Source organism: Meleagris gallopavo, chromosome 1, assembly GCF_000146605.3.
Source record: "Meleagris gallopavo isolate NT-WF06-2002-E0010 breed Aviagen turkey brand Nicholas breeding stock chromosome 1, Turkey_5.1, whole genome shotgun sequence".
Lineage (NCBI taxonomy): Eukaryota > Metazoa > Chordata > Aves > Galliformes > Phasianidae > Meleagris > Meleagris gallopavo.
The window spans coordinates 88,346,533-88,371,512 of NC_015011.2; the positions used below are offsets into that span (position 1 = coordinate 88,346,533).

General features: G+C 37.4%; 1 protein-coding gene across 1 annotated transcript; it reads right to left on the bottom strand.

Annotated features, from left to right (window-relative positions):
- Positions 1-4,344: 4,344 nt before the first annotated feature.
- Positions 4,345-24,410, bottom strand: CIP2A (cellular inhibitor of PP2A). The gene is made up of 19 exons (XM_010721372.3): positions 24,405-24,410; positions 24,110-24,237; positions 23,457-23,553; positions 21,896-22,018; positions 21,602-21,747; positions 20,933-21,008; positions 19,864-20,091; positions 19,247-19,406; positions 18,079-18,220; positions 17,269-17,368; positions 16,292-16,410; positions 15,640-15,832; positions 14,090-14,164; positions 13,896-14,006; positions 12,671-12,867; positions 11,106-11,219; positions 7,557-7,639; positions 6,929-7,068; positions 4,345-5,830 (listed from the first exon to the last, which is right to left on the bottom strand). The coding sequence occupies exons 1-19, from the start codon at positions 24,408-24,410 to the stop codon at positions 5,660-5,662; spliced, it is 2,409 nt and encodes an 802-aa protein (XP_010719674.1). The 3' UTR covers positions 4,345-5,659.
- Between the last annotated feature and the right edge of the window lie 570 nt (positions 24,411-24,980).

Sequence of the window (24,980 nt, forward strand, 5' to 3'; positions counted from 1 at the left end):
GAGGTGTTCAAGGGCAGGTTGGATGGGGCCCTGGGCAGCCTGGTCTAGCATTAAATGGGGAGGTTGGTGGCCCAGCCTGTGGCAGGGGGGTTGGAGCTTGATGATCCTTGAGATCCCTTCCAACCCACGGCATTCTGTGATTCTGTGATTTGCCATTTGAAAAATGGAAAAGCCCCTTGCTCCAGCTGTTAGGCTTGGTCCAGGATTACCAGGATATTTGCATGAATAGTCATACAGTTTTCAGTTCAGCAAAATTCAGTCTAATATGTTATGCCTCATTCCTGTGTACTCCTAGAAAACGACCCAGTTTATCTGGGATAGAGATACACAAATGCATCACTAGGGTTGTAAAGAACAGCAGACTGATCCCACCTTCATCACCCTGCAGAAGGGAAACTGGTGAGAAAGTCGGAATAGGAAGCCTGTTTCAGAGAGCGGACAAAACTGATGATCTCAAAAGAAATAAAAAGATGGGAGTGCACAGAGCACTTTGTTTACATACAAACCAAATTTGCAAGGTTGAAAGCATTTCTTGTGAAACAAGTATTTGTCTAAAAATATGTATTTGGCTGCTAACAATAACTACTTGTAAGAAAAAGCAGAAAACACCTCCTTAAATGTTCACAAAACCGCTTAAGCCAAACCAGACCCTTATGGCTGAGTGTCATAGTTTCAATAGAATTTGTTTCATTTTCTTGCAGTTGTTTTCAGAAAAGTACATTGTTAAAGAATTCCTGGAGAAGCAGACACTCACTTCTGAATAAAGAAAATCATAACCACAATGCATCACTCCTCATCAGCAGTTAACGCTTCAGGCATTGATTAATCGGTACAATAAGTGGATTTTCAGACTTCTTTATGCAGAATTTTTTACTTTGCTTACACTACTTCTAAATAAGTCTTATGGTTTACAAACAGTACTACTTTCTGATTATCCATCAAAGAGGTTAACTGTACTGCTCATTTTAAAGAGGTTTACTTACCACCACTTGCACTTAGGATCACTTCTTAAAACAGTGTCTGGCATTCAATTTGTAAAGCTCAGAAGCTGTATTATTTGTGCAGGACATTAGTCAGAGGATGAAGGGGAAAAAAAAATCCAGCCAAGCTTTCTGATTTTTGAGTGGTCCTGTGTGGAGCCAGGATTTGGACTCGATGATTCCTGTAGACCCTTTCCAACTTAGGATATACTGTGACAAGGATTCATATGCCTGTGAGGAAAGGCTTTTTTGTTTAGCCTATGTTACATTGCCCATTGATAACACAAGTAGAACAACATAGATATTTTGACCATGCCAATAAAAATAGCTTCTGTCTTGTTGGTAACAGGAGTGAACATGGCAGGAGGACAATGACGGCACATGGACTGGTTCAGGAAAAGCTTTGTGTTCCATCTTGTTCACAAAGATGACCAAATGTTCTTACTTCAAAGTTTGAGTTCAGTGAAGCCACCTTTTTAGGTGGAAAAGGAGGTGGAAAAGACTCCATACTATTAGATCCAAGTAGCACACAAGAGAACATTCCAGATTTATATGCAAGCTAGTCTTCATCAGGTAAAAGCAAGGGGTAGAGCACTGTTACTTAGAGTCAGTGGTGAAAGGGATGGAGAGATGGGAAAGTACGAAAAAGTGAAAGCCTGGAATAAATCAACAGCAGGGAGGCAGAAAAAGAGCAGAGGACACAGAGTTAAGACCAAAGACAAGGGGAAGAATAAGATGAAGACAACATAGAACAGATTATGTGTTGAAGGGCATCAGCTCATATCAACTGTTCATTGTCTCATCATCGCGAAGAGGTACACCAAAAATGAACTGAAGAGTACGGTAATCAAAAGCTATAGAAAAAGAACTATTTTTTTCCACCAGCAGGATTCACATACAAAGCTATACAGAGCCACTTGCAGAGTGAAAACCTTCTCCAGATTTTATAGGATAAAAGGCACCCACTGTCAGATAAAAAGTACTAGAGTGCCCAATAATGAGACTTGATATTGCTTTGAATTAAGACAGCTCAAGTGTCTCTGCACTTGTAAAACAGGCAATTGACAACCTGATACAACACACACATAATTAAAAATCGACTCTATTGAGGAGCTGTTCGTTGCACCAGATGCTCTCTGCAGTAACTGAGAGAGCCTGTGGGAAAAAATATATAGTTCAATAGCACACTATGTGCAACAAGAACTGCCCAGGGTGTAAAAAGTGACTGATTTATTTTTCTTTTATTTATATATCATAGAATGGCTTGGGTTGGAAGGGATCTCAAGGATCATCAAGTTCCAACCCCCCTGCCACTGTCAGGGCTGCCAGCTGCTAGATCAAATGCTAGATAAGACTGCCCAGAGCCCCATCCAACCTGGATTTAAACACCTCCAGGGATGGGGCATTCACAGGCTCTATGAGTAACCAGTTTCAGCACCTCACCATTCTCTCAGTAAAAAACCTCCCCGACATCCAATCTAACCCTTCCTTGAGTTTAAAACAATTCCCCTTTGTCCTATCACTATCTACCCTTGTAAAAAGAATTCTATCTTGATTATAAACTACCTTTAAATACTGGAAGGCCTCAATGAGGTCTCCCCACAGCTTTCTCTTTTCTAGGCTGGGCAAATTCCTTCAGTCTCTCTTCATAGGAGAGGTGCACCAGCCCTGGACCCTCTCCAAAAGCTCCATATCTTTCCTGTGTTGGGAATCCCAGACTGGATGCATTACTCCAGCTGGGGTCTGAGGACAGAACAGAAGGGGACAATCAACTTCCTCACCCTGCTGGCCACCCTTCTTCTGATGGAACCTACAATACCATTAGCCTTCCATGTTGCGAGCGCACACACCGCTGGCTATTAAGCTTTTCATCTACCAGGACCCCTTTATTCAGCTCTGGTGAGGCTGCAGCTCAAGTACTGTGTCCAGTTTTGGGCCCCTCACTGCAAGAAAGACATTGAGCCCCTGGAGCAGGTTCAAAGAAGCACAACAAAGCTGATGAGGGGTCTGGAGCATAGGCCTTATGAGTAGCGGCTGAAGGAGCTGGGATTGTTCAGTCTGGAGAAGAGGAGACTCAGGGGAGGCCTTATAGAGAGCAATAACTATCAGAAGGGAGGTTTTAGTGAGCTTTAGGATTAGTGAGGTTTAGGCTCAATGTTAGGAAATACTACTTCTCTGAAAGAGTGGTCAGGCAGTGGAATGGGCTATCCGGGAAGGTGGTGGAGTCACCCACTCTGGAGGAGTTCAAGGAACGCTTGGATTTTGTGTTGAGGGATATTATTTAGTGAGAACTATTGGTGATAGGTGGATGGTTGGACTGAATGATCTTGTAGGTCTTTTCCAATCTTGGTGTTTCTGTGATTCTGCGACTCCTAAGTCCTTCTTAGCAGGGCTACTCTCAAGAAGTTCTTCTCCCAGTTTGTATATACATCTGGGATTACTTCGACCCAAGTGCAACACTTTGCATTTTGCTGTGTTGAACCTCATTAAGTTCACCAGGGCCCACCTTTCAAGTTTATCAAGGTCCCCCTGGATAGCATCCCTTTCTTCTACTGTATCAACACAACACAGCGAGAAGTGCTATACATTCTGAAGAAAATTTTAAATAGAAACCAATTTATTTGCTAGTTCTGTTAGCTGCTACTCATTACTAAGAAAACACTGCCAGGAAGGAACACAGAAATACTGTCAAGGCAGGTAGACACGTCTACACATTTATTTGTAGTGTGTCCCAACAGAGTTCAGTGACACTTGGCTTAGAAAAGCATACTGACACAGCACATTTTTCCAAGGGGAAAAAAAGCAACAATCAATATTTGTATACCACAATACAAATATTTTACTGTGGATTCTATAATGTAAATTTCAAGGATTCATCATCTAATATTTTCTGGGGCCATGAACCTCAAAACAGTATAACCTTACTTTGTTGAGCAGCATGCCATTTTGGCCCTCCAATCCACCATCTGAAATCAAAGTTAAACCATCATTTATCAGTTTAATTAGTAACATGCTTGACATTTTCTACTTGTTGTTTTGTTTTTGTTTTTGTTTTTTTTTAAGAGTAGCTTCTGGTAGAAAAAAAACCATTCAGCTGCCCTTTCCCTGTGACCAAGAGACTGAAATAGTAATGAATTCACGTCTGCAAACTTACTTTGACTCTCAAAGTTCTTAATCCATTACACTAAAGTAGAAATTTATAGTTAATGAGGCTTTCTTTCCCAACTGGGTTTGCAAAACTAACAAAACCCCTCAACTCAGCAATTTTAACACCTATTTTCTGACCATTCTAAGCAATAATGATGTTTTATGCAAAAAGGGAACCAAACAACATGTTTTATATACTAATTTACCTCACTTAACAGAATACATAAGACACAGAGCAATTTGTTTTTTATTCACCTAGTCTTCACAGAGACCAGAACAACCATAAGTAAAAGCTGTAGACATTAAGACATAAAAATATGTACATTTAGAAACAGGTTAAAATAGATACAATTCATATGACTTGTATAATTGCAACTGAATGCACAAGGTTATGCTTAGTTGTGAGTTGAGCAGATTGAGTAAAACATCTACGACACAACAGAAGATGTGAAGAAACTCAAGTGTTTTAAGACCTAGTCATAACAAATTAGATACAAATAAAATCAGTAATGCTACAGAAGAGGACATAAATGAAATAAACTCTGGTAGTTCTAGCAAAATACATATATTAATGAAATAATTCTGACAACTGCTAAAAGACATTCATGTCATATCTAAACTAAGGACAGGAAAGTGTTCAGCCATGCATATGAAAGTATACTTTAGAAGAAATTTCCTAAATAGTTATACTATAAAAAATATATGAAATCCTGTTTGAGCAGAAAATGGTAATGTTGACAACAGCTAACAATGTATCAGATAGGACTGTTAAAAAACTGCAGAATCTTTTGAAAGAATGAAAAAAGTGATGTGGGCTTAGGAAAGCATTACCTAGTATTTAAGAAATATTTTTGCATTCATGTGTTTCATTTTCATGTGCTTTCTCTAAATGGTTCTACTTTAAAAAAAAAATAAGTCACTCAAATTCAGTGCTCTGCTTGCTCAAATTAATCTCCTCAAAATTAGAAACACATCCGCATATTTATTTCAGGAAGTATTTGCATTAATATGCTGAAAAACACAGCTTTCAATATAACACATTCTAATTAACATAATCCATTTTATTTCTATTCTTGTGCCTTAGGCATCAGGAAGCAACGCTGCACAAATAATAGGTGGTATTCAGAAGAGTGAAAATTATCAAGATTAAATGATGAAAGCGCTTACCCTATGAAGAATGCCTTCCTGATGGCCAATAGCAGAATAAACTAGCAAAAAGGCCGAGTGACTCCCATTTTGCTATCTATCCATGTAGGAAGGTTAGTCACCAACAACAGTTATATCCAGGTCCTAGTACAGATAAATAATAGTTCTACCAACATCGTTGGAATATCTATTTGCTGTACAGTAGTTCAGTGTTTTCAAAAAGAACTTCCATAATTCTATCTTTTATTCTCAATTGATATTGACCTACTTCACGTTTTAGGTGACTCTTCTTTAGCCAGATTGTATATTAGCTTCATGTTTTAAAAAGCTTTTTTACATACATTAATTCATATGTATTTTCTATTATAACCTTGATGACAAGAGCCCTATAAACTGAGGTTCACTGCTTCTGCACTTAACTTGCCACCACTTAGACTGTGAATCATTGCAATCATAGCAGAATGTTTGTTCAGTTCCTCTTTCTGTAATTTTACAAGTGCTTCTTTTTCTTCCAAGCGTACTTCCAGTTGGGATTTTTGAACTTCCAGAGAAGATGCCTGCAAAAACAGCCAAAATGTTACTATTCACTCCATCATTAAGTGAAAAAACAAACAAACACAGTGAAAGCTAAGTAGTCTGGTGATGAGTTTAAGCAAGCAATCAAAAAACATCATTTTAAAATTACAACTTTGTTTCAGAAATACCTTCTTCAGGTGTACATTTGGTGTACATGAAAGTTTTACAGCAACTGATGCACTTCAAAACATTGCATACCAGTGGGATGCACTAAACCCCACGTTATCATTCTTCTATTTAAGTAACAGAAACGTTCACAGTTCATCCATCCATGTTTCATTTCAGTCCACACACTGATAAATATTTATCAAGGAGATGGGAAGTATTTGCTGTATACTACATAGCATTGTCCTAGGGAGTGGGAATACTGTAAATGCTTTGACAGACTGCATACTTCTTTGTGATTACTAATTAGTTTTTATGTAAAAGGAACCTCTACCTTGAGAGTTTACTGGAATCTTAATGATAGGCAAGAACATGCAAACTACGCTGAGGTTTTGGAGATTTTTTTTTAAAAAACAACCAAGGAAAAAAATCCACACATTATCCTGTTAACTTCAGAGTATGGCCAAACTGGTCTCTATTTTTGCTTTGAGAGAAGACATTCTTTTTCTTTGAGATAAAAATTAAATGTTTTATTAGAATTTCAAAGATCGAGAAAATCAGAAGTGTTTTGGTACATCCATATGCAGTATCCTAATGCAGACTGCAAGAAAGGGGAAGGAAAAAACAGTAACAAAAAAAAACAACAAATAACTCAGATTTCACAGTATACAACTAGAAACTGAAGAGGAATGTGCTGTTTACTTACTTAATATTGCATCACAGTTTTTTTTCTTTCCAAATACAATGTAGACTACGTTTTGCACAGCCCTTAGACTCTGACTTTGCTCTTAAATTCAAGCTCAACTATTCGAAACTCAAAAGTTACATAATTAAGAGTTCATTCTTCTTCACTATAGGGTCAGTTCTAGTTTTATTTAGTCACTTCAAAACTGAAATAATGATTATTCAGCTCTATCAGTTATATAGAACTTAAAACTCCAGTCTCTAGAGTGCAGGTGGAAATAATTCCTTACCTTAATACTCAGTTCCTTCCTCGCTTGTTCTGTTTTGCTCAACTCCTTTCTAAGAACATCAACAGTTTCCTCCATATTGTTTTTTTCTTTCTGTTGAGCTTTCAGTTTTTCTTCCAGAACTTTCATTTTCTGTTGCAAGCCTTACAAAAACCAACATGTTAAAAGATGGGTTGTCCATCTTAAAAAAGAGATACTGCATTGCCTCGGAAACAAGTATATACACATTTCTAATACTGAACATAGCTGCTAATAAGTGCACTACTGAGTGCCACCTACTGCTAAGTTTTAGCAGTTGCTTTTGGTACTTGCTGAAGAGTTAAATTGAACTCTTTCAATTTGCAATTCCCACAGAAAATGGGTCTAATGGACATGCTGTGAAGAGATCCTGAAAGCACAAATCATGCTGTGTATGGATTTAGTGAAATCAATATAGTCTTGGAAAAATATATCTATATTTTCTTAAATATACAAAGACACATCTGTCTCATCAACTGTTAAATAACATATGGCTGGCTACCTTTTAGATTTACAATTACTAAGAAAAACATTGCTGCTTTTCTACAGCACATAACAGCATCTTTTAAATTGAGCTTTGTAGGTCTAATGATTTTTCAGTTAAATGACTTACTTGCTATTTTGCTATCTCTATCATGTAGCTGCTGCTGTAGTTGTTTTCTGTGTTCTTCAGATTCTACCAACTGTGCAGCAGTCCTAATATTGAAGAGAGAAATTTTTAATTCCCAAAATAAAATACATCACCATTTCTTTGCTCTAAGAAGCTAGAATGATTTTCACGTCATTTGTAACTCTTGTCAGGAGCTTAAAAATCAAATCAACAAAACGATGAATTTGCAGGGTTTTTCCTTTTTCCCCTCCCATGAAAATTATTTATCCCCCTTAATCAAAGACAATGCAGAAACTACTGGAAATGTTTTTTTCCTACAGCCTAGACTGTTGCGCTTGATTACAGCCACAAGACATTCAAGATACCATGGCAGAAATGAAATCACCTTTCAATCTGAGTCAGAATTCACTGCCATTAGGGACTGACGATACGGGCTTTTAGCTCTTGGTACGCTCCTGAACTGACCATTACTAAAACCTTGTTTCAGGTAAGTGTTATCATCCATGTAAACACATCTGTGCATAAGGATTTTCTGATATCATACTGAATATTTCCAGACAGTTGTGCAACATGCAGGAAAAAAATGAAGTTTCATAAGACCTTGCTGTAGCTCATACATAGGTTTGCTGCAGTCTTTACTAGTTAAAATAATACTGAGATCTCACAAAATATACAGGCACTGTTATCCGCCAGTGTTACAGCTGTAACCCAAGCACTTCAAACTCCATTAACTTAATTTACTGTCTCCATTGCTAGCTAGCGTAACTTCTAAGGCATATTCCATCTCCCACTTGCCCCATTTAGAGGACACCTATTGTCATTCTTGCTGGCCTGTTTATCCACTTTCTTATCTGCAGCCTCTGGCAACAAAAGGGGAGAAGGATAGTTCAGTCTCTTTTATGTAACTATTCAAGAATATTTATACAGCAACTGCTATCCCATTTGCCTTAAACAAGGGAGATCCTTCTCAGAACACTTCCTCAATTATACTCAACTGCATATTGCTCCAATGAAGGTAGGTGCCCACATTTATTCACAAGCAAATGCATCTAAATGAAAGTTTTCAATTTGAATCAGAACTCAAGGCAGAAGTCAGAGCAGTCTCAGTCACTAACCAAGTCAAGAAGTTGGAAGGATGTAGTGAACTTTGAAAGTGAAACCAAGAATACCACTTTCTCTCTCAAGTGAATATAGGATCTGACGGTAAGCATATTTTAAAAAATGTGTTCTGCAAAATTAAGTATCAAACAAAAGTTCTCAAATAAGAGCCCTATTTATTTAGTTAAGAGGGTGAAAGATACACCAAGTCTCTATCTTAAGCCATCAGAAAGGAAAAAAGTTACAATTTCTTCTCAACAAGACAGAAGTAGCGCTAGCTTTATAGTTGAAGCACCAAGGATGGAATGTCAGTCATCACTATTTCTAGTATAATTTTAAAATGCATTAATTTATTGGGTTCTCTCCCCCTCCCTCCCTCACCCCCCTTCTCTTTTTCTTCCAGAAAACAGAATCACAGAATTGTAGGGGTTGGAAGGGACCTCTAGAGATCATTGATCCAACCCTCCTGTTAAAGCCGGTTGCCTACAGCAGGTCACACAGGTCAGTGGCTCCTGAACATCTCCAGAGAAGGAGACAAACATAGCATTTAAGTACTTCTGCTGATATCTGACGATGTCACAGAGAAACCTTGTAGGATAAAAAGGAATATGTGAAAATCTTGGCTCACAACATCAAGAATTCAGTGACTACCAAGACACTCTCCCCTTCCCTCCAACAAAAACCCACTCCCAAAATGGCTTCTTTTCATTTGTTTTTTAAATTCCTACTGTTGCTGCAGTATGTGGGGATCCCCTCCTGCTCTGAACCAACACAAGAGAAAAAATAAAATCACAAAAATCACTAATACAGATTCTCATCTAATATACACATAGAAAACCACTCTAAAGGATCTATTACTTCTTCTAGCTACACTTAGAATCATTTAATGGTTTGGGTTGGAAGGGACCTTTACGATTATTTAGTTCCAACCACCTGCTATAGGCAGGGACACCTCCTGGTAGACCAAGTTGCTCAAAATCCCCATCCAGCCAGGCCTAGAATGCTTCTAATGAGAGGGCATCCACAACCTTGCAGGGCAGCCTGTTCCAGTGTCTCACTACTCTCATAGTAAAAAAAAAAATTTCTTCGTAATATCTAGTCTAAATCTACCCTCTTCCAGTTTAAAACTATTTCCCTATGTCCTGTTGCTACTTTCCCTTATGAAAAGTCCCTCCCCAGCTTTCCTGTAGGCCCCCTTCAGGTACTGGAAGGGCACTATAAGGTCTACTCGGAGCCTTCTCCTCTCCAGGCTGAAGAGCTCCAACTCTCTTAGCCTGTTCTCACAAGGGAGGTGCTTCAGCCCTCTGCTTATCTTTGTAGCTCTCCTCTGGACCTGTTCCAACAACTCCATGTTATTCTTGGAGGCCCCAGAACTGGATGCAGTACTCCAGGTGGGATCCACGAGAGCAGAGTAGAAGGGCAGAATCACCTCCCTCGACCTGCTGGTCACACTTCTTTTGATGCAAACCAGGATATGGTTGGCCTTCTGGGCTGCAAGCACATATTATTGGCTCATACTGAATCTCTCATCAGTTGACAACTTCCAATCTTTCTCCTCAGGGCTGCTCTCAAGCCATTCTCCACCCAATCCGCATCTATACTTGAGACTGCCCCAACCCAGGTGCAGGACCTTGCACTTGGCTTTCTTAAACTTCATGAAGCTGACATGGACCCACCTCTCAAGCCGATCCAGGCCATTCTGGATGGCATCCCTTCCCTTTGGTGCATCAACTGCACCATTCAGCTCAGTGTCATCTGCAAACGTGCTGAGGGTGCGCTCAAACCCATTGTCCATGTCACCTACAGAGATGTTAAATAAAACCAGTCCCAACAGTGATCCCTAAGGAACGCCACTCATCATCAGACTCCACTTGAACACCGAGACAGTGACTGTAATGGCATGACCATCCAGCCAATTTCTTATCCAGTCAGCAGTCCATCCATCAAATCAATTTTTTTTTCCAGTTTGGTGACCATGATGTCATGTCAGACAGTGCCAAATGCTTTGCACAAGTCCAGATAGATGGCATCAGTTGCTCTTCCTTTAGCCACTGATGCTGTAACTCCATCACAAAAGGCCACCAAGTTTGTCAGGCATGACTTACCCTTGGTGAAACCATGCTGGTTAACAACAATCACCTTGTTTTTATTTTCCATGAGCCTTAGTACAGCCTTCAAGAGGATCTGTTCCATGATCTTGCCAGGCACAAAAGTGAGACTGACTGGCCTGTAGTTCCCTGGATCTTACTTTTTTCCCTTCTCGAAAATAGGGGTTATGTTTCTCCTTTTCCAGTCAGTGGGAATTTCACCAGACTGCCATGACCTTTCAAATATGATGGATAATAGACCTCTCATATGCTACTTGAAGCACAGATAATTGACAAATTGAATGCTGAAGTGCTATTTAATTTTACTGTTTTTCTTTAATTTGCTTAGAGACTGAACCTAACTTACCTGTCATTCTGCTGCTTCAGTGATTCATTTAGTTTCTTCATTGCTTCAATTTCTTTATTTAGGGAATTGCATGTAATCTGTAGATCTTTATGTTGTCTTTCAGTTGTTTCATACCTACAAATAAATTAGAGGCTTATGTTTGAAGATAAGTGCTTTTGAAGAGCTTTTAAATAGTTTGTAAAAATATACTTGACTTCTCTTGTTCAATCATTTCACTCAAGTTAAAAACAAGACACATTTTTTAAAAGTACATACTTAGGGGAAAAAAAAAAGCTTCACTAATTATTAATGATCTTCCCTCTTTCTTCCAGTATAAAATTCTTCAGGAATAACAAACAAACAAAACAAAAACAACAACAAAAAAAAGATGTACAAAAAACAGATGTATTTAAATGTCCGATATGTACAAAATGTTACAAATAAACTTTTTGTAGTCACCTTTTAAGAGATCCTCTGAGACACTTTTTGAGCACCAGTTCTATAGTGCTCAAGTTTCTAGTTCTAGAACTTGAAAATACTGAAGACGGTGCAAAGTGCAATTAATAAAAGTTTGAGGCAGATCTCACGCTCGAAGCAAATCACTTTACTACTTTCCGAAAGGAAAACTCTCTCCTCCCATGTCAACTTTCTGGTTATGTTTAAGGAACAGCACTTAAAGTCTGCAGATTGAGAAAGCAAGTTTTTACTTTATAAAACCAGTGTAAAAATCACTAAGCTATTTTACTCCTACTTTGGGAATTTACAGCTTTTAGATAACAGATTAAAAGATGTTTTATTCCATACAATTGCTCATAGAGAATACGATTAAGTACAACTCAAGCAAAAAAGGAGGAACTTCCACAGTGACTATACTAGATGCATGCATCCTGTCCATTATGGATTTTCCTGAATAAACATTTTTCCTCCTTCAATGCCTATTATTGGCAGAGATATAACTTCAAAATTTCTAATACAATTCCTGCATCCATTGTAAAGTAAATCGCTCTCAATTTTACCAGCTTCTTTGCCTTGCTGACACCTAGTGATGAAAACAACTCATGCAAGTTGAGATGCCAAAGTTCTTTTGAGCCTTTATTCTTCCTAAGCACGTTATTTCTCCATTAAAAATTTCTACCCTTACGTACTTTTTATGTCTCCCATGTCTTACGTGTTTTTTAGCCTACAATCCTAAGGAAATAATGCTTATAAATTATTTAAGACACACAGGGCACATCTTTCCTCCCTACATCACTTGATTTCAGTCAGGCTTACTACAGAAGCAATCAAACATGCAAACTCCTACATTACACAAACATATTTTGCTGACTGTTTCTCTAGACAATTTATAGCATGTCATCAAGACAGCATTAAAGTTAAAGAAAGAAGCCAAGAGCATGCTGTAGAACCATTAGAAATTAAGCACTGTTGGTTTGTTTTAGAAACAATACACAAAATTCTTGTCATTTCCTGAATTAGATCTTCAACATCTACTACTTCAGTTCTCATCCAGTTTAATCAGGCCATTGAGGACCTTCATCATTCTAGATGAATATTTCAAATTTCCTTTAAGATCCTGAGCTTCTTACCTCTGAAGAAGATCAACTGATGATTTTTTTAGCATTTCATGTTCCTCAGCAACTGTTTGTAATTTCCTGTTGTGTTGAAAGAGCTGTTCAATATCAGTCTGTGCCCTTTCAGATTCTACCTGCTGAGCTTTCAGCAAAACATTAAGTTCTTCATTTTTTCGTTCTGCATCCTTCAGCATTGCAGCAAGAGTTCGGGCCTTTCAGTGGAAAACATCCCCCAAAATAAAAAGTAATTATAAACATTTCTGTCTTATAAATCATGTCTTAATAGGAATATTTGAGGTCATACATCTAACACTAAAATCCCATCAGCTACGTTAAGGAAATAGTTTCTGTCTCCTAGTATTAAATACAAATTAATTAATTCATTCTAAATTCCTTCAGCTCCTTCTATAGTGCTAGAAGTGAATAAAAAAAAAGTAAAATATGATATAGTTTAGCTATGGCTTCCGTAATTTGCAACCCAAATTATCAAATCTTTATTTGAATAACAGAAATTATGAACTTTCAAAGCACACCTCAAATAAAGCTTGCATCACTGCAGTATATATTTGAGAGTTCATCTTCGTATGAAATGACAAAGTAGTTAAAAGCCACAAACAGTAAACCATTCATCATATACCAGTAATATTTACATAGAATACTAATAAGTGGTTTTATTCATTTTTAAATTTACTACCATTAAATTAACACTAATGGCTAACAAATGTTCAAATACAGTAAGACAGCTTTGTCAGCTTCTAATATGGAAAGGGCATTAAAGAGTTCCAAAGAAACATCTTGTTTTTCTTTGCATTGCTACAATGAAAATTAAGATTGTCCTAATTTTTAAGTATAGGTTAGTTAAACAGTATAGAGTTTCCACATGTGCAAATACAGTCAAAGCTACCCAGAACAGTTGTTACTTTGCCCCAAAAGATTGGGGAAATGGTTTTAAGTTGAAGGGGGGAAGATTTAGGTTGGATATCAGGGAGAAGTTCTTTACCGAGAGAGTGGTGAGGTGCTGGACCAGGCTGCCCAAAGAGGCTGTGTATGCCCTGGCCCTGGAGGTGTTCAAGGCCAACTTAGATGGGGCCCTGGGCAGCCTGATCTAGTATTGGATATGGAGTTTAGCAGCCCTGTTTGCTGCAGGGGGGTTGGAGCTTCATGATCCTTGAGGCCCCTTCCAACTCAAGCCATTCTATGATTCTATGATACCAGAATCCCAGAAAGAGATCCCACTCACCTCAGATTCTGCCTGAGCCCTCTGACATCGGTACTGGGCCATCAGTCTGTCAGCCTGAGCCAGAGCCAGAGCCTTTGCTTCCAAAAGGTCTTGCAGCCGAGTTTCCTTTGACTGTGCAAAGGAAGAATGTTATTCATTAACATAATCTGAATCTACCAACAGCATCATATTCATACATATTAGGTCGTACTCACAGCTAATGATGAAAGCTTCTGCTCATAGATATCCATTATGTCAGAAATCCTCATGTCAGTGATTGGTTCCTTAACCTGTGGACATGTTTTACAATTACTGCTACTGTAAACCTGCATTTACTTGGACAGATAACATGTCTGAAAAGCTTAGTTTTGTGAACTTTAATCTGTTCACTAGAGTTTTTTTTTATTTTATATTAATCTCTGAGACTGACTACTTAATTACATTCACTTGACTCTTGCAGAAAGTCTGCAAATAAATTTAGTAGGGTGAAGATGAGTCATCTTCAGAGGCAGATGCCTATCAAGTCAAATCAGTGATATACCATGAAAAGATAATATAACCACTGTAACTTTGTTCCTGTTGGTCTATTCTTTGCTGGAGACTTAGCAATCCCCTCATAGAACATTTGCCTCAATATCAACAACAAAAAAATGCAAAGATGAAAACACTGTTTACAATACACAGCCTTCTTAGCATGGAGACCATCAGAAAAGGTTGAGGTGAAAAGCTCTGAAAGAATACTAACCAGAACAGAAATTGTTAGTTTAATCCATCAAATTACTAGAGGAGTACTTCACATGTATTGTTCAAGAGTCAGTGTTCATTAGAATATGCCCATCAATTAAGTCAAGTAAGAATGCAACTAGGTAACTTTAGGATTTTTTTTTTTTCCCGTAGGCCATACAATAATAATACCAATTTTGAGCAGGCATTCATGTGCTCTATCCTGTGACTAAGTGTAAGCTATCTTTCTGCTCATAAAATGGACACCTATTAAAAATGTACCCTCTCTGCACCGTTTTGAACCTTTGTGCAAGATATATACTTTTGGGCATATTAATAGTAGCTCCCACATAGCTCCAGTTTCTTTTCCTGCTTGCAAAGTTGCAGTAACACATAAAAGCATATAGAACTGACTATAAGAAAAACTTCTGTAAGTTCCCTTCATTTTCTTTCTGCAGTAATACTATTGAAAGTGATTCATATGTTTTTACACATATTTGAGCCTCATGGAACACGCGAAGATGAAGCGTCAGGTATTTCAAGTGATCATGTAAACTGACTTTTAATTAATGTACTGCTAAAAGAAAGTTCTACTACTTAGAAGGCCTAAAAAAGATTTACTGAACACTAATATTTTCTCTACCTCAAAAATTTGAAGTGATTGGAAGCTGCTGCACTTAATGCCATTAGGTACTTTGTGCTGACTTCCATTAATGTATACAGAGCCATGCACTTAGGAAGGGGGATCTCGCTGTACACACCCCACCAACTCCAGCTACCTGCAGCTAAATCTGACACCTACCTCCACACCCAGCATTTAGGAAAGGGGTGGGAAAACCAGTCAGAGAAGGGAATTCCAACAGGGAGCCCAACTTACAATATTGCACAAAGAAACATCACTGACCTCTGCTCAGGAGCTCAGTAAAAGAACTCTTAAAAAGGTAAGAACGTAAATTGAGCTCAACTGATCACGCACTGTAGCCTAATACTCTGATTAAAAACAGTCAAATATTTAGCAAAGATAACATAAAATTATACCAACTTCTAGTCCAGAATGAAGTTTTTGTATTAATTCCTGAACACTTGAACTTGTGGATTCATCACCATTAGCACAAGATGAAAAACTTCTCACTGTAATGTTACTGATCAAGGGTGACTGCAGTTGGATTCTTTTTGATGCATGTTCTTTTTCCTGTTGTCTGTAAGCATTATTTGCAGCAATGCTTTCACCAAGCCTGTGAAAACATGACTGATATTAAAAACAATCTGCTTCAAATACTGCTGCAAGGACTGAAGATGAGAAATATTTCACAGCATAATTAACTTATCTTTCATTGAAAAGACAGACTAGAGAAATAGTTACATTTGCATTATCACACAAACTTAAAAAAGTTAATCCTGAGGGACAGAAGTCTATTAAACTGTCATATATAGACAGTATATAGATTATAGTATGTATAGACAGAAGACTATTATACTGTCAAGGATTTGCTGTTAGTTGTGTACCAGTCAGTACTACCTCCTCCAGCCTCTAAAACCACTGCTGTCTCTTACCTGTAGATTAGGAGGATATGACAATTTTTTCTTAAAGTTTCTGCCTCACATAAACTAGAAGTAATAAGTCAAGAAACGCGAGCATCACTAAGGTTATAAAAGCATCAAATCTTATCAGATTATCACAAAAATAAACTTACACTATAGCAGGAAAATCTGGTAAGGGTGCAGCCTCAAACAATATTCTAAGTCCTACTTGGACTTGTTCTCTGTAGTCTGATGTTAAAGCAAACGTCAAAGGTGTAATCAAGCGTTGATCCTAAACAAGAAACTACTTTGGTCAGAACAATACATAACAGTCAAAAACAACAAAAAAAAACAACCCCAGACATCACAATACCAAGGCCTATGAGAACAGACACAAATCTACCTTACTAAATACTGCTGTTTTACATTTCAGAATGCAAAGGTTAATGAAGTGATTTAAAAAAGAAAAACATACTTCACATTTTGGAGTGTTTCGAAATTTGTTTTCTTTAGTCAACATGACCAGTAAAGAGACTACATAATTCCTTCAAATTCTCATCTGCTTGATTTTCATCATAAAGGGTCACAAGCTTAAGTTTTATGAGGATTTTCTGATAACTCTGAAACTCTCATTGTAAACAATTCCCATTCTTCAAAGAAAACTCTCCCAAACAATATGAAATGCTTGATTATCCAGATTATTTTCTATCTACAGAGCAAGCATCTTGACCAACAGAAACCAAACACTTGCCTGTGCAAAGTCACAGAGTAGGTGGATATGTTTAATGCTCAACAACCTCAGAAGCTTTTCAATTACATAGCTGTGAAACTTTTTCTTATCCCTCACTTACTACCCTCAAACTGCAATCCTAATGTGGCCTTAGAAGGATAATTCTTAACAGGCGTCTGAAATATTTCACATGCATTACTGAAATAAGAGAGGTAATAGCAAGTTAGTCTTGTTTTAGAAGAATTAACAAGATTAAGTTCTTAATCTTTAAGAACTGTAGCTTTTCACTAAAATTTTTAGCGTGACAGAGATAAGCACGAAAAAAGATTCAGAGCTAGAATGACTAGAGTTTCATAATACTTTCCTTCACAGATACCCTTTATAAGACATTTTACTTTATAAGACACTTTAAACTCATACCTGTAGGATTTTGTAGAAGCTGACTTCCATACCAGGCACATCCTGCTTCAGTCTGCTCATAAGATCAAGTGTTTTCAAAATAATATCAGCAGCAAGTTTGCTTTTAAATACACAAAATCAAAGTGGAAAAAAGGCAGAGAGATTTGTCAGATCAGCACTGATAAATAAATTAAGACAAAGCAAATATGTCCCTAAACCTTCATAAATAAACTATCTCTAGCAAGGCATGAGTGCAAATACCATGAGAGATCATTCAGCTCCTTAGATGCTCTGTTGAGCTTTTCCAGCATACCATGGATAGCAGTGAAGCCTAACACACTTTCACCTTGAAAATAAAGAGGTTTTAATCACAGGTCAATTTTATCTTGTTGGGCATATAACTATTAGTTCTATTGACGTTCAAGTCAATGACTCTGAACTGAAGGGATGTGTTTTCTGTTGTGTTGTTTTGGACTTTTTTCCCCCCACTGCAACCACAGCCCCCCTCTTTCCCCAGTATTGATGGATGATATCATTTCTGAAAAGCAACAACTCAGATAAACTTCTGGATGAGGTTTAAAAATCACTGTACCACATAAACACAACATACACACAAAACAACCCCAGAAAGTTTAAGCTAGGTTTATTCGTTGAACTGACTAACATGTTACATCCTATCGGTATTAAAATACTAAATTTGATTTTAAAACAATATAGACTTATTTGCATTTAAACAGTAATTTCAACTGTGGTAGACTTTCTATTGGAACAATATCACAACTCTCAAAAAAGTCTAGGTAGATTAAATTTTAGAGAAATTTTTGTGCTCACCACATTTTAGAGTCCACTACCTTTGTCCCAAAACCAGCATCAATCCTACTATTGGTAAACTGGTGCTCAATTAGAGACACACAATGGCTGGCAGTCAGCAGCTTTGAGGCATGCATTTTCAGTACGTCGTCTCCACACAGCAGTAGGTTGAGTTAAGAATAAAACTTGATCTATGCTTAGGTATTGGCACCATAAGGCACTGTTTTAATAATAAAAGAGAAGCTAGCATATCAAAGCACGATATACTCCAAAAATGCTTTTGAAGCCCAACTACATAAACCTCTTAGGTCATGCTTAACATACATGCCAAGTGTTCAACTGTTCTGTTGAACTAAAAAAAAGTATGCACATAGAAACAGACAGCCAAGGAAACTATAATTATATGAGTTGCATAAAGAAGATGAACAAGAGGGATTGAACAACCAGTACCTAAAAGAAGGACTAGTTCTAAGGGGAGAGCCAGTCAAGAGACTTCTTCACAGAATTCAGCTGAGATGACAGACTACATCCTGCAGTTGTGTTCTCCTTATTTCATGACACCAAATTCAGAAAAGCAACACAGAAGCAGAAGGCAGCATGTTTCTCAAGAAATTCATAGCTGGATGCTTGAAGATGACATCATACATTTGCTTACTCACCAAACTCACCCCAAATCTGGTCCAAATCCTGTCACAGACAGGAGGTTAGACTGAAAAAGGAAAACTGCTCTTAAATTCTAATGAAAGAAGTCCCTTTAAAAACAGGGAGTATAAAATGAAACAATTTCACATTATTTTTCCTCTTGCTTCACTGATCAAAACTGTTACCAGCTTTGGCTGGATACTGCAATGGACTTAGCTAGACCAAAATATTACACCGATTAAGAAGAAGGCCACCCAAACACCTCTTGTAATTTCAATAGAAAACACTCATTTTTTATTTGGAAAGTGCTCCTATACTGTTGAACAACCACTGTGTTTTATTTGGAATCCCTGTGCTACACAATAATTTCACAGCAATTATAAAGCTACTAAAGGTCCTTCAAGATGACAGTCCTAAGTAAGATTAGTACAGTTATTGCCATTAACAGCTGTTAGAGTAACCCAAGATGGATATTTCTTCTAATGCCTTAGAGCAGATCATAGTGGAGAAGTAATATAGCAGACAATAGGCACATAAAAAAGGATATCTGTGAGAACGTTAATAGCCTTGACCATTCTTTCACACTTTTTCTTCACTAACAGCTCATCCACAATCTGTTCTGGCATCTGAAGATGATCAAGAAGAACAGGCAGCAAAAGATCCACAAAGTGTTCAGCTGAGGCACTGTTCCCATTACTAATAACATCCTGTAATAAACAAATTTTATGTCAATATTTACAACTACAGAATAAGGAAGACAAGCCTACTCTACTCCTTGTATTCAAGCCTTCCCAGACTATTCCTATTTCAGGTTTAAGACTTATGATCAGTATCATACTGGAGAATCAAGTTTAACAAATAACACTGGAAAAGCAGAAACTCACTTCTACAAGTCCTTGAAAACAAGTACTGAATAGATTTGTGTCTACTTCGTGAACGGCCAACATAATTTTCAGAAAATATAACTTTGTAATACAGTCCTGAAAATATATTTCTAATGTGTTTAAAAACAGATGTTTGATAAAGTATGGAATTTTAAAAACATTTCTGGTATATTTCTGCATCCTACTTTTCAAGTAAAACACTAATAAATACTTAAAAATCGATCAAAGCAAAACTGCAACAGCTAAGTAGTTCTTTAAGCTCAATCATTAGCACTCGTACCTCAAAAACCTCTTTGAATAGCTGCAATGCTAGAACTGAACAGTCTTCAGAGCCTTCCAGTGGTTGGTTTGACAAGTGCACCAATGCAACAGATGGTTCAGAAGTCTTTGAGCGAGTCACAAATCTGGTATTTCCAGAGACTGGCAAGCCAGATGGGTCCAGTATTGCCTGCCGCAGGGTATGACGCAGTTCTACCACAGAACAGAAGGCAAGCAGCAGTTCTAAGATCTGTATGAAGTGAATGAGAGTTCAATTGGTTTAAACCAATTACTCATGTAAAAATTGCAACTCCCATAGTACAAATCTAAAGAGATATCTAAGTTATAGACAATTGCTCTTGACATATTAGAATTCTATGAAGGATATTTTTTCTGTAAAATCAAGTTAGCAGCACAGTCCATTAGACTAGTGATTAAAAATAATTAAAAAAAAGGACCAACTGCTCTCTAATTACTTCTCAGTTATAGAAATGCTATTCTGAGATACTGACAGATAGCTGTGAGATGAAGACCCCTGGAAAGCTCCAGGTCAACACATTTTTCAATTATAAGCAATAAACAACAAAAACAAACGTACATGGAAACATTACCTTTCATCATATATTATGATGCAAAATGCTTTGATTAGAAAAGTTTAAGATTGTTTGGTCAACATGTATCTTTGAAACATTTTCAGGACAAATTGTATTTTAGCATTTAGCACCACATAGCCGATGCTTCAATTATGTAAGGTGGTAGTCAGACAAAGCTGAATGCAACAGAGAAGTGCTTAATCCAACATGACGTCAAATTGTTCAAATACTGTGGAATAATGTATTTCTAAGTTTTTAGAACTACTAGGAAATAAACACCAAGAAGAAAAAAAAACAACCAATAACCCACAAATAAACAAATTCAACCATAACGTCCTTTGAAGAATTAGATTTAAGCTGATAAACATTGTAGGGTCAATAAAGAGTCCTTATGTCAGTTTACTTCATTATCAGTTCTCACACACAAGGAATCTACTTATGGCTACAGATGTGGAACTGTATTATGAGTTGTACCCCCTTGGTCTTCTGATGAAGTACCTTAGATAACGAATCTGGATCCTTTCCATGAAGGAGATCTAATACTTGACCAAGGCATGAGGTGAAGTGCTCATATCTACAGCACAAATGGAAGGAAAGATGGAAAAAAATAATTTAGTATCAATAATTTGGTATCAATATTTAATAATGTTCAAGTAATGAATACCCGAGTCCAATTTCCTTTTTACCCCCAAACACTTCAAATACAGTAATACCTTTGATGGTGTAATTTCAATGCAATATAAGCTAAATTTTAAAAATATTCTCAGAATTAGAATTTTTACTGCTAGAGATTTGGATTGAAGTTCAGCAACTAAGTTCAACTAGTGGAATGTGCAGAACCAGTAGACAAGCATTTCACATAACAACTCTGTGATGCCCTGCAGGAAAATTCTTATCACTTTGACAGCACTACTACACTTCAAAATACTGTAGGACTATAAAAAAAAATGATAGCTATTCATCAGATTGTCTGACCACCAATACTGACCAAAGAATTATTGAACACAATCATTAAACGTTTCTTAAGCAGCAATTAAAGCACAGGTTTTGATTCATGCTTCTGTGTAAAACAGGTAACACAAGAATCCTTTAGCTTCGGATAGAGCAGATACTCATCTAATCTAGTAACACTCAAGAAGCAACCATGAATTTTTAATGAAGCCATACCTGGTAAGATAATCTGCAACTTTGGGGTTTTTCAGAAGATCCATAAGTAGATCAACAGAGTATTTTCTTGTTAAAGTACCATCTCCATTTACAACAATATTGAATATTAACTGAAAAGTCTGATGGATATTCCGTGCATGAAAGAGCTGAAAGGAAAAATAAAATTACACACGTGAACATGCTTTGCTTCCTCAGGTCTCTCGCATATAAAAATTAGCTAGAATTATTTTCTGAGTTTGGCCAATAGATTTATCAACAACTTGAAAATAAAACTGATTTCAAAGTATCACTTACTTTTTCTCCTACTTCTTCATTTAAAGTAAGGCTTGATAATATTGAAAGTGCAAATACAACCACAGTTAAACTGCTGTGCGCCAGGAAACTTATTAAGGTACGATAGAAACTCTTCACGTTACTCTAAAACACAGAGAAGCACAGGTATTAAAAATTTTATTTTCTTCTGTAAGAGCACCAAACTTACACATTGCAAATATTTATAAACAAGAGATACAAATTATGAATTACAATAACACAGAAATATGCTATGACAAATGTTCTCTAGAAAATTTATTTTAGTGTTCTTCTACTGGATTGGAGCACCTCCCCTATAAGGACAGGCTGAGGGAGCTGGGCTTGTTCAGCCTGGAGAAAAGAAGGCTGCGGGGTGACCTCACTGCAGCCTTTCAGTACCTAAAGGGAGCCTACAAACAGGAGGGGAACCAACTCTTTCAAAGAGTTGACAACTATAGGATGAGGGGAAATGGTTTTAAGTTGAGGGAGGGGAGATTTAGGTTGGAAGTCAGGGGGAAATTCTCTACAGAGAGAGTGGTAAAGTACTGGAACAGGCTGCCCAGAGAGGTTCTGGATGCCCCACCCCTGGAAGTGTTCAAGGCCAGGTTGGATGGGGCCCTGGGCAGCCTGGCCTAGTATTAAATGGAGAGGTTGGTGGCCCTGCCTGTGGCAGGGGGTTGGAGATTCGTGATCCTTGAGGTCCCTTCCAACCCTGGCCATTCTGAGATTCTGTGATCATGCCTAGACAGCAGCAGTTTGTGAAAGGCAGGTCCTGCTTGACTAACCTGATCTACTGCACAGTTACAGAAGATGACAGCAATGACTAAATTCTCTGTTGAATTTGTGTAGGATAGAATGAAAAAAATAGGAAGGAATTACATCATTATTTTACAGGCTGATGAGAAAGTCACATCACTAACATCTCTAAGATAAAACAACCACTGAAAATTAACCCTATCTCCTATCTGCTCTTTGAACAGACTTGGACACAGTTCTTTTTTTCTCCTGCATTTGTTCCAAGGTAAGTAGTACAATGTTCAGTGCCATGTAGATGAGTTTGTATTCCTCCACTGAGGAATAAGCTGTTTGCACTGACTGATGAACAGATAGACTGCGTAGATCAGATATGGATGTGTATTTGAAGATTCAAAGGTCCTGACCTGATATCAAGATCAGGGGTATTTTATTGATTTATCTTTTGAAAGAGCAAATCTCTTTCCAGGCCAAACTTATTGCAGCTTAGAAAAAATATATATACTATAACAACATTTAGTTCTTCTAAGGAAGAGATACTCGAACATCAGGTTCACCTTTCACTTGTAGAGAACCGTTATAATAACTGAATGCATAATGCAAGCCTGTGCAACAACACAGCAACAAAAGAGAACACACAGCTTTCAGTTCTACTGATTGTGTTCTCTAATGTGAGTGAAATATCCACCATCGTTTGACAAAATAGTGAACAACAAGGTCAGGATTATTACTGGTGCAAAAAAGAGCTCAGTGAAGTAACTCACTCTTACCCCTATGTCAGAGAATCACGCCACTACAACAAAAGACTTACCAAAGATTTTATCTGAGTTTGAATAGGTAAGTTGTGACGACAGAGATTTGCCAGAAGTCCTAAGCATGGTATTGTTAGCTCATCTTCTGTGGACTGACTTAAAAGAAAATCCGGAGGTTTAAACAAAGATGTTTTCATTAAAGCATCCATAGATTAGTTACAGTAAAATTGCTTTTTTTCTGTAAGTTACCATTCTTCCAAGAAAAGTGCACCCAACACTTGCAGATCCCAGACTTCGGGCTGATTTTAACTGAGCTTAAGAGGAAGAATGAGCATCAAAGATAAATGCTATCAGAGGTCCTTTATTGCAGGTGTCTTTAATAGTCATTAGACTTGCACAAAATTTGTATTATTCTAGAGGAAGTATGCTTACAGTGACAGGAATGATTTTTTTTCCTGGTTTTTGTCTTCATTAGCTCCCCCTCCCTGGGGGTGGCTAAGAAGCCAATTAATATTCAGCCACCTAAAGTTGCACAGCCACCACATTAACAACCCTTAAAATGTTTTCCAGAAACATCTCTGGCAACTTCAGAGCAAAAATATCACAGCACCCTCTGCAGACCATGTTAGTGCAATAGGCTCATGGGCCTCAGAAAGGTTAGAAACCTAGCTAGGTATTTCCCATGAGCAAAGATAAGTGAACACAAACTTACACATGATGCATTAGAAATGAAATCAGTTCATTGACGTTGGCACCAACGCAAAAGACTGGAACATTGTAGGTTAGTCTCTGCAGCAACTGAATACTCTGAGGAAATAAAAAGCTATTCACATGCCTTTCCTACAGCATCTCACTAAAAAATGTGAAGTACATAAAGTATTTTCTTACAGCTGAAACTAAATAAAGAAATAAAGCACAATAAATTGATTCATTTTTCAACTGTAATGTTAACATCACAATTAGGCATGCTGCTGCAAGCACGCTGAGTAATATCCTACCACACTGACCTCCATGTACTTAATAAAAGATCAAACATATTAGTGAAGCTTTATTTTGGCAGAGAGTCAACTTTGTCCCATCCAATTCTCCCCTTTTTCCTCATCAGTCAATTCTCCATTCTGTCAGTGAAAGACCTAGATGTTTCAGCAATATTCAAAAGCACTTTGCAGCCTCTAGCAGGAAGTATGTTTATAGTAAAACAGGTGTGTTGTAAGGACTGCCAACAGATCTAATGATAGTACTGTCTTTCATCCAGGATTATTTGGCATATAACTTATTTAAATGTGACACAAGTATACTCAGACATGACAAAAACCACAGCATAGCTAAGGATAGCAGCTGAAATAAAATCTCACTGTGTAAAATAGCTGACATAAGAGCTTAAAGGTCTTATAAATGGATTTATTTGTGGCTACAAAATCTTTCCCCTTGACTGACACGTCAACTGGGATTCTTAAAGCTTCTGGAACTCCTAGTACTTTGAGAAATATGCAAAACATTAGAAAAGTATTCTACACTGCACTGGATGCTTGACTAACCTTCCCACCGAGTAAGGGCAACGTAGCTGCTAGCAGACTACTTTT

Coding starts and splice junctions, on each gene's coding strand:
- CIP2A (XM_010721372.3), bottom strand. Junction 15,833..16,291: donor CCAGATTTTCCTGCTATAGT/GTAAGTTTATTT, acceptor ATGTTTTCACAG/GCTTGGTGAAAGCATTGCTG. Junction 7,069..7,556: donor TAGAGATAGCAAAATAGCAA/GTAAGTCATTTA, acceptor GGTTTTTGTAAG/GCTTGCAACAGAAAATGAAA.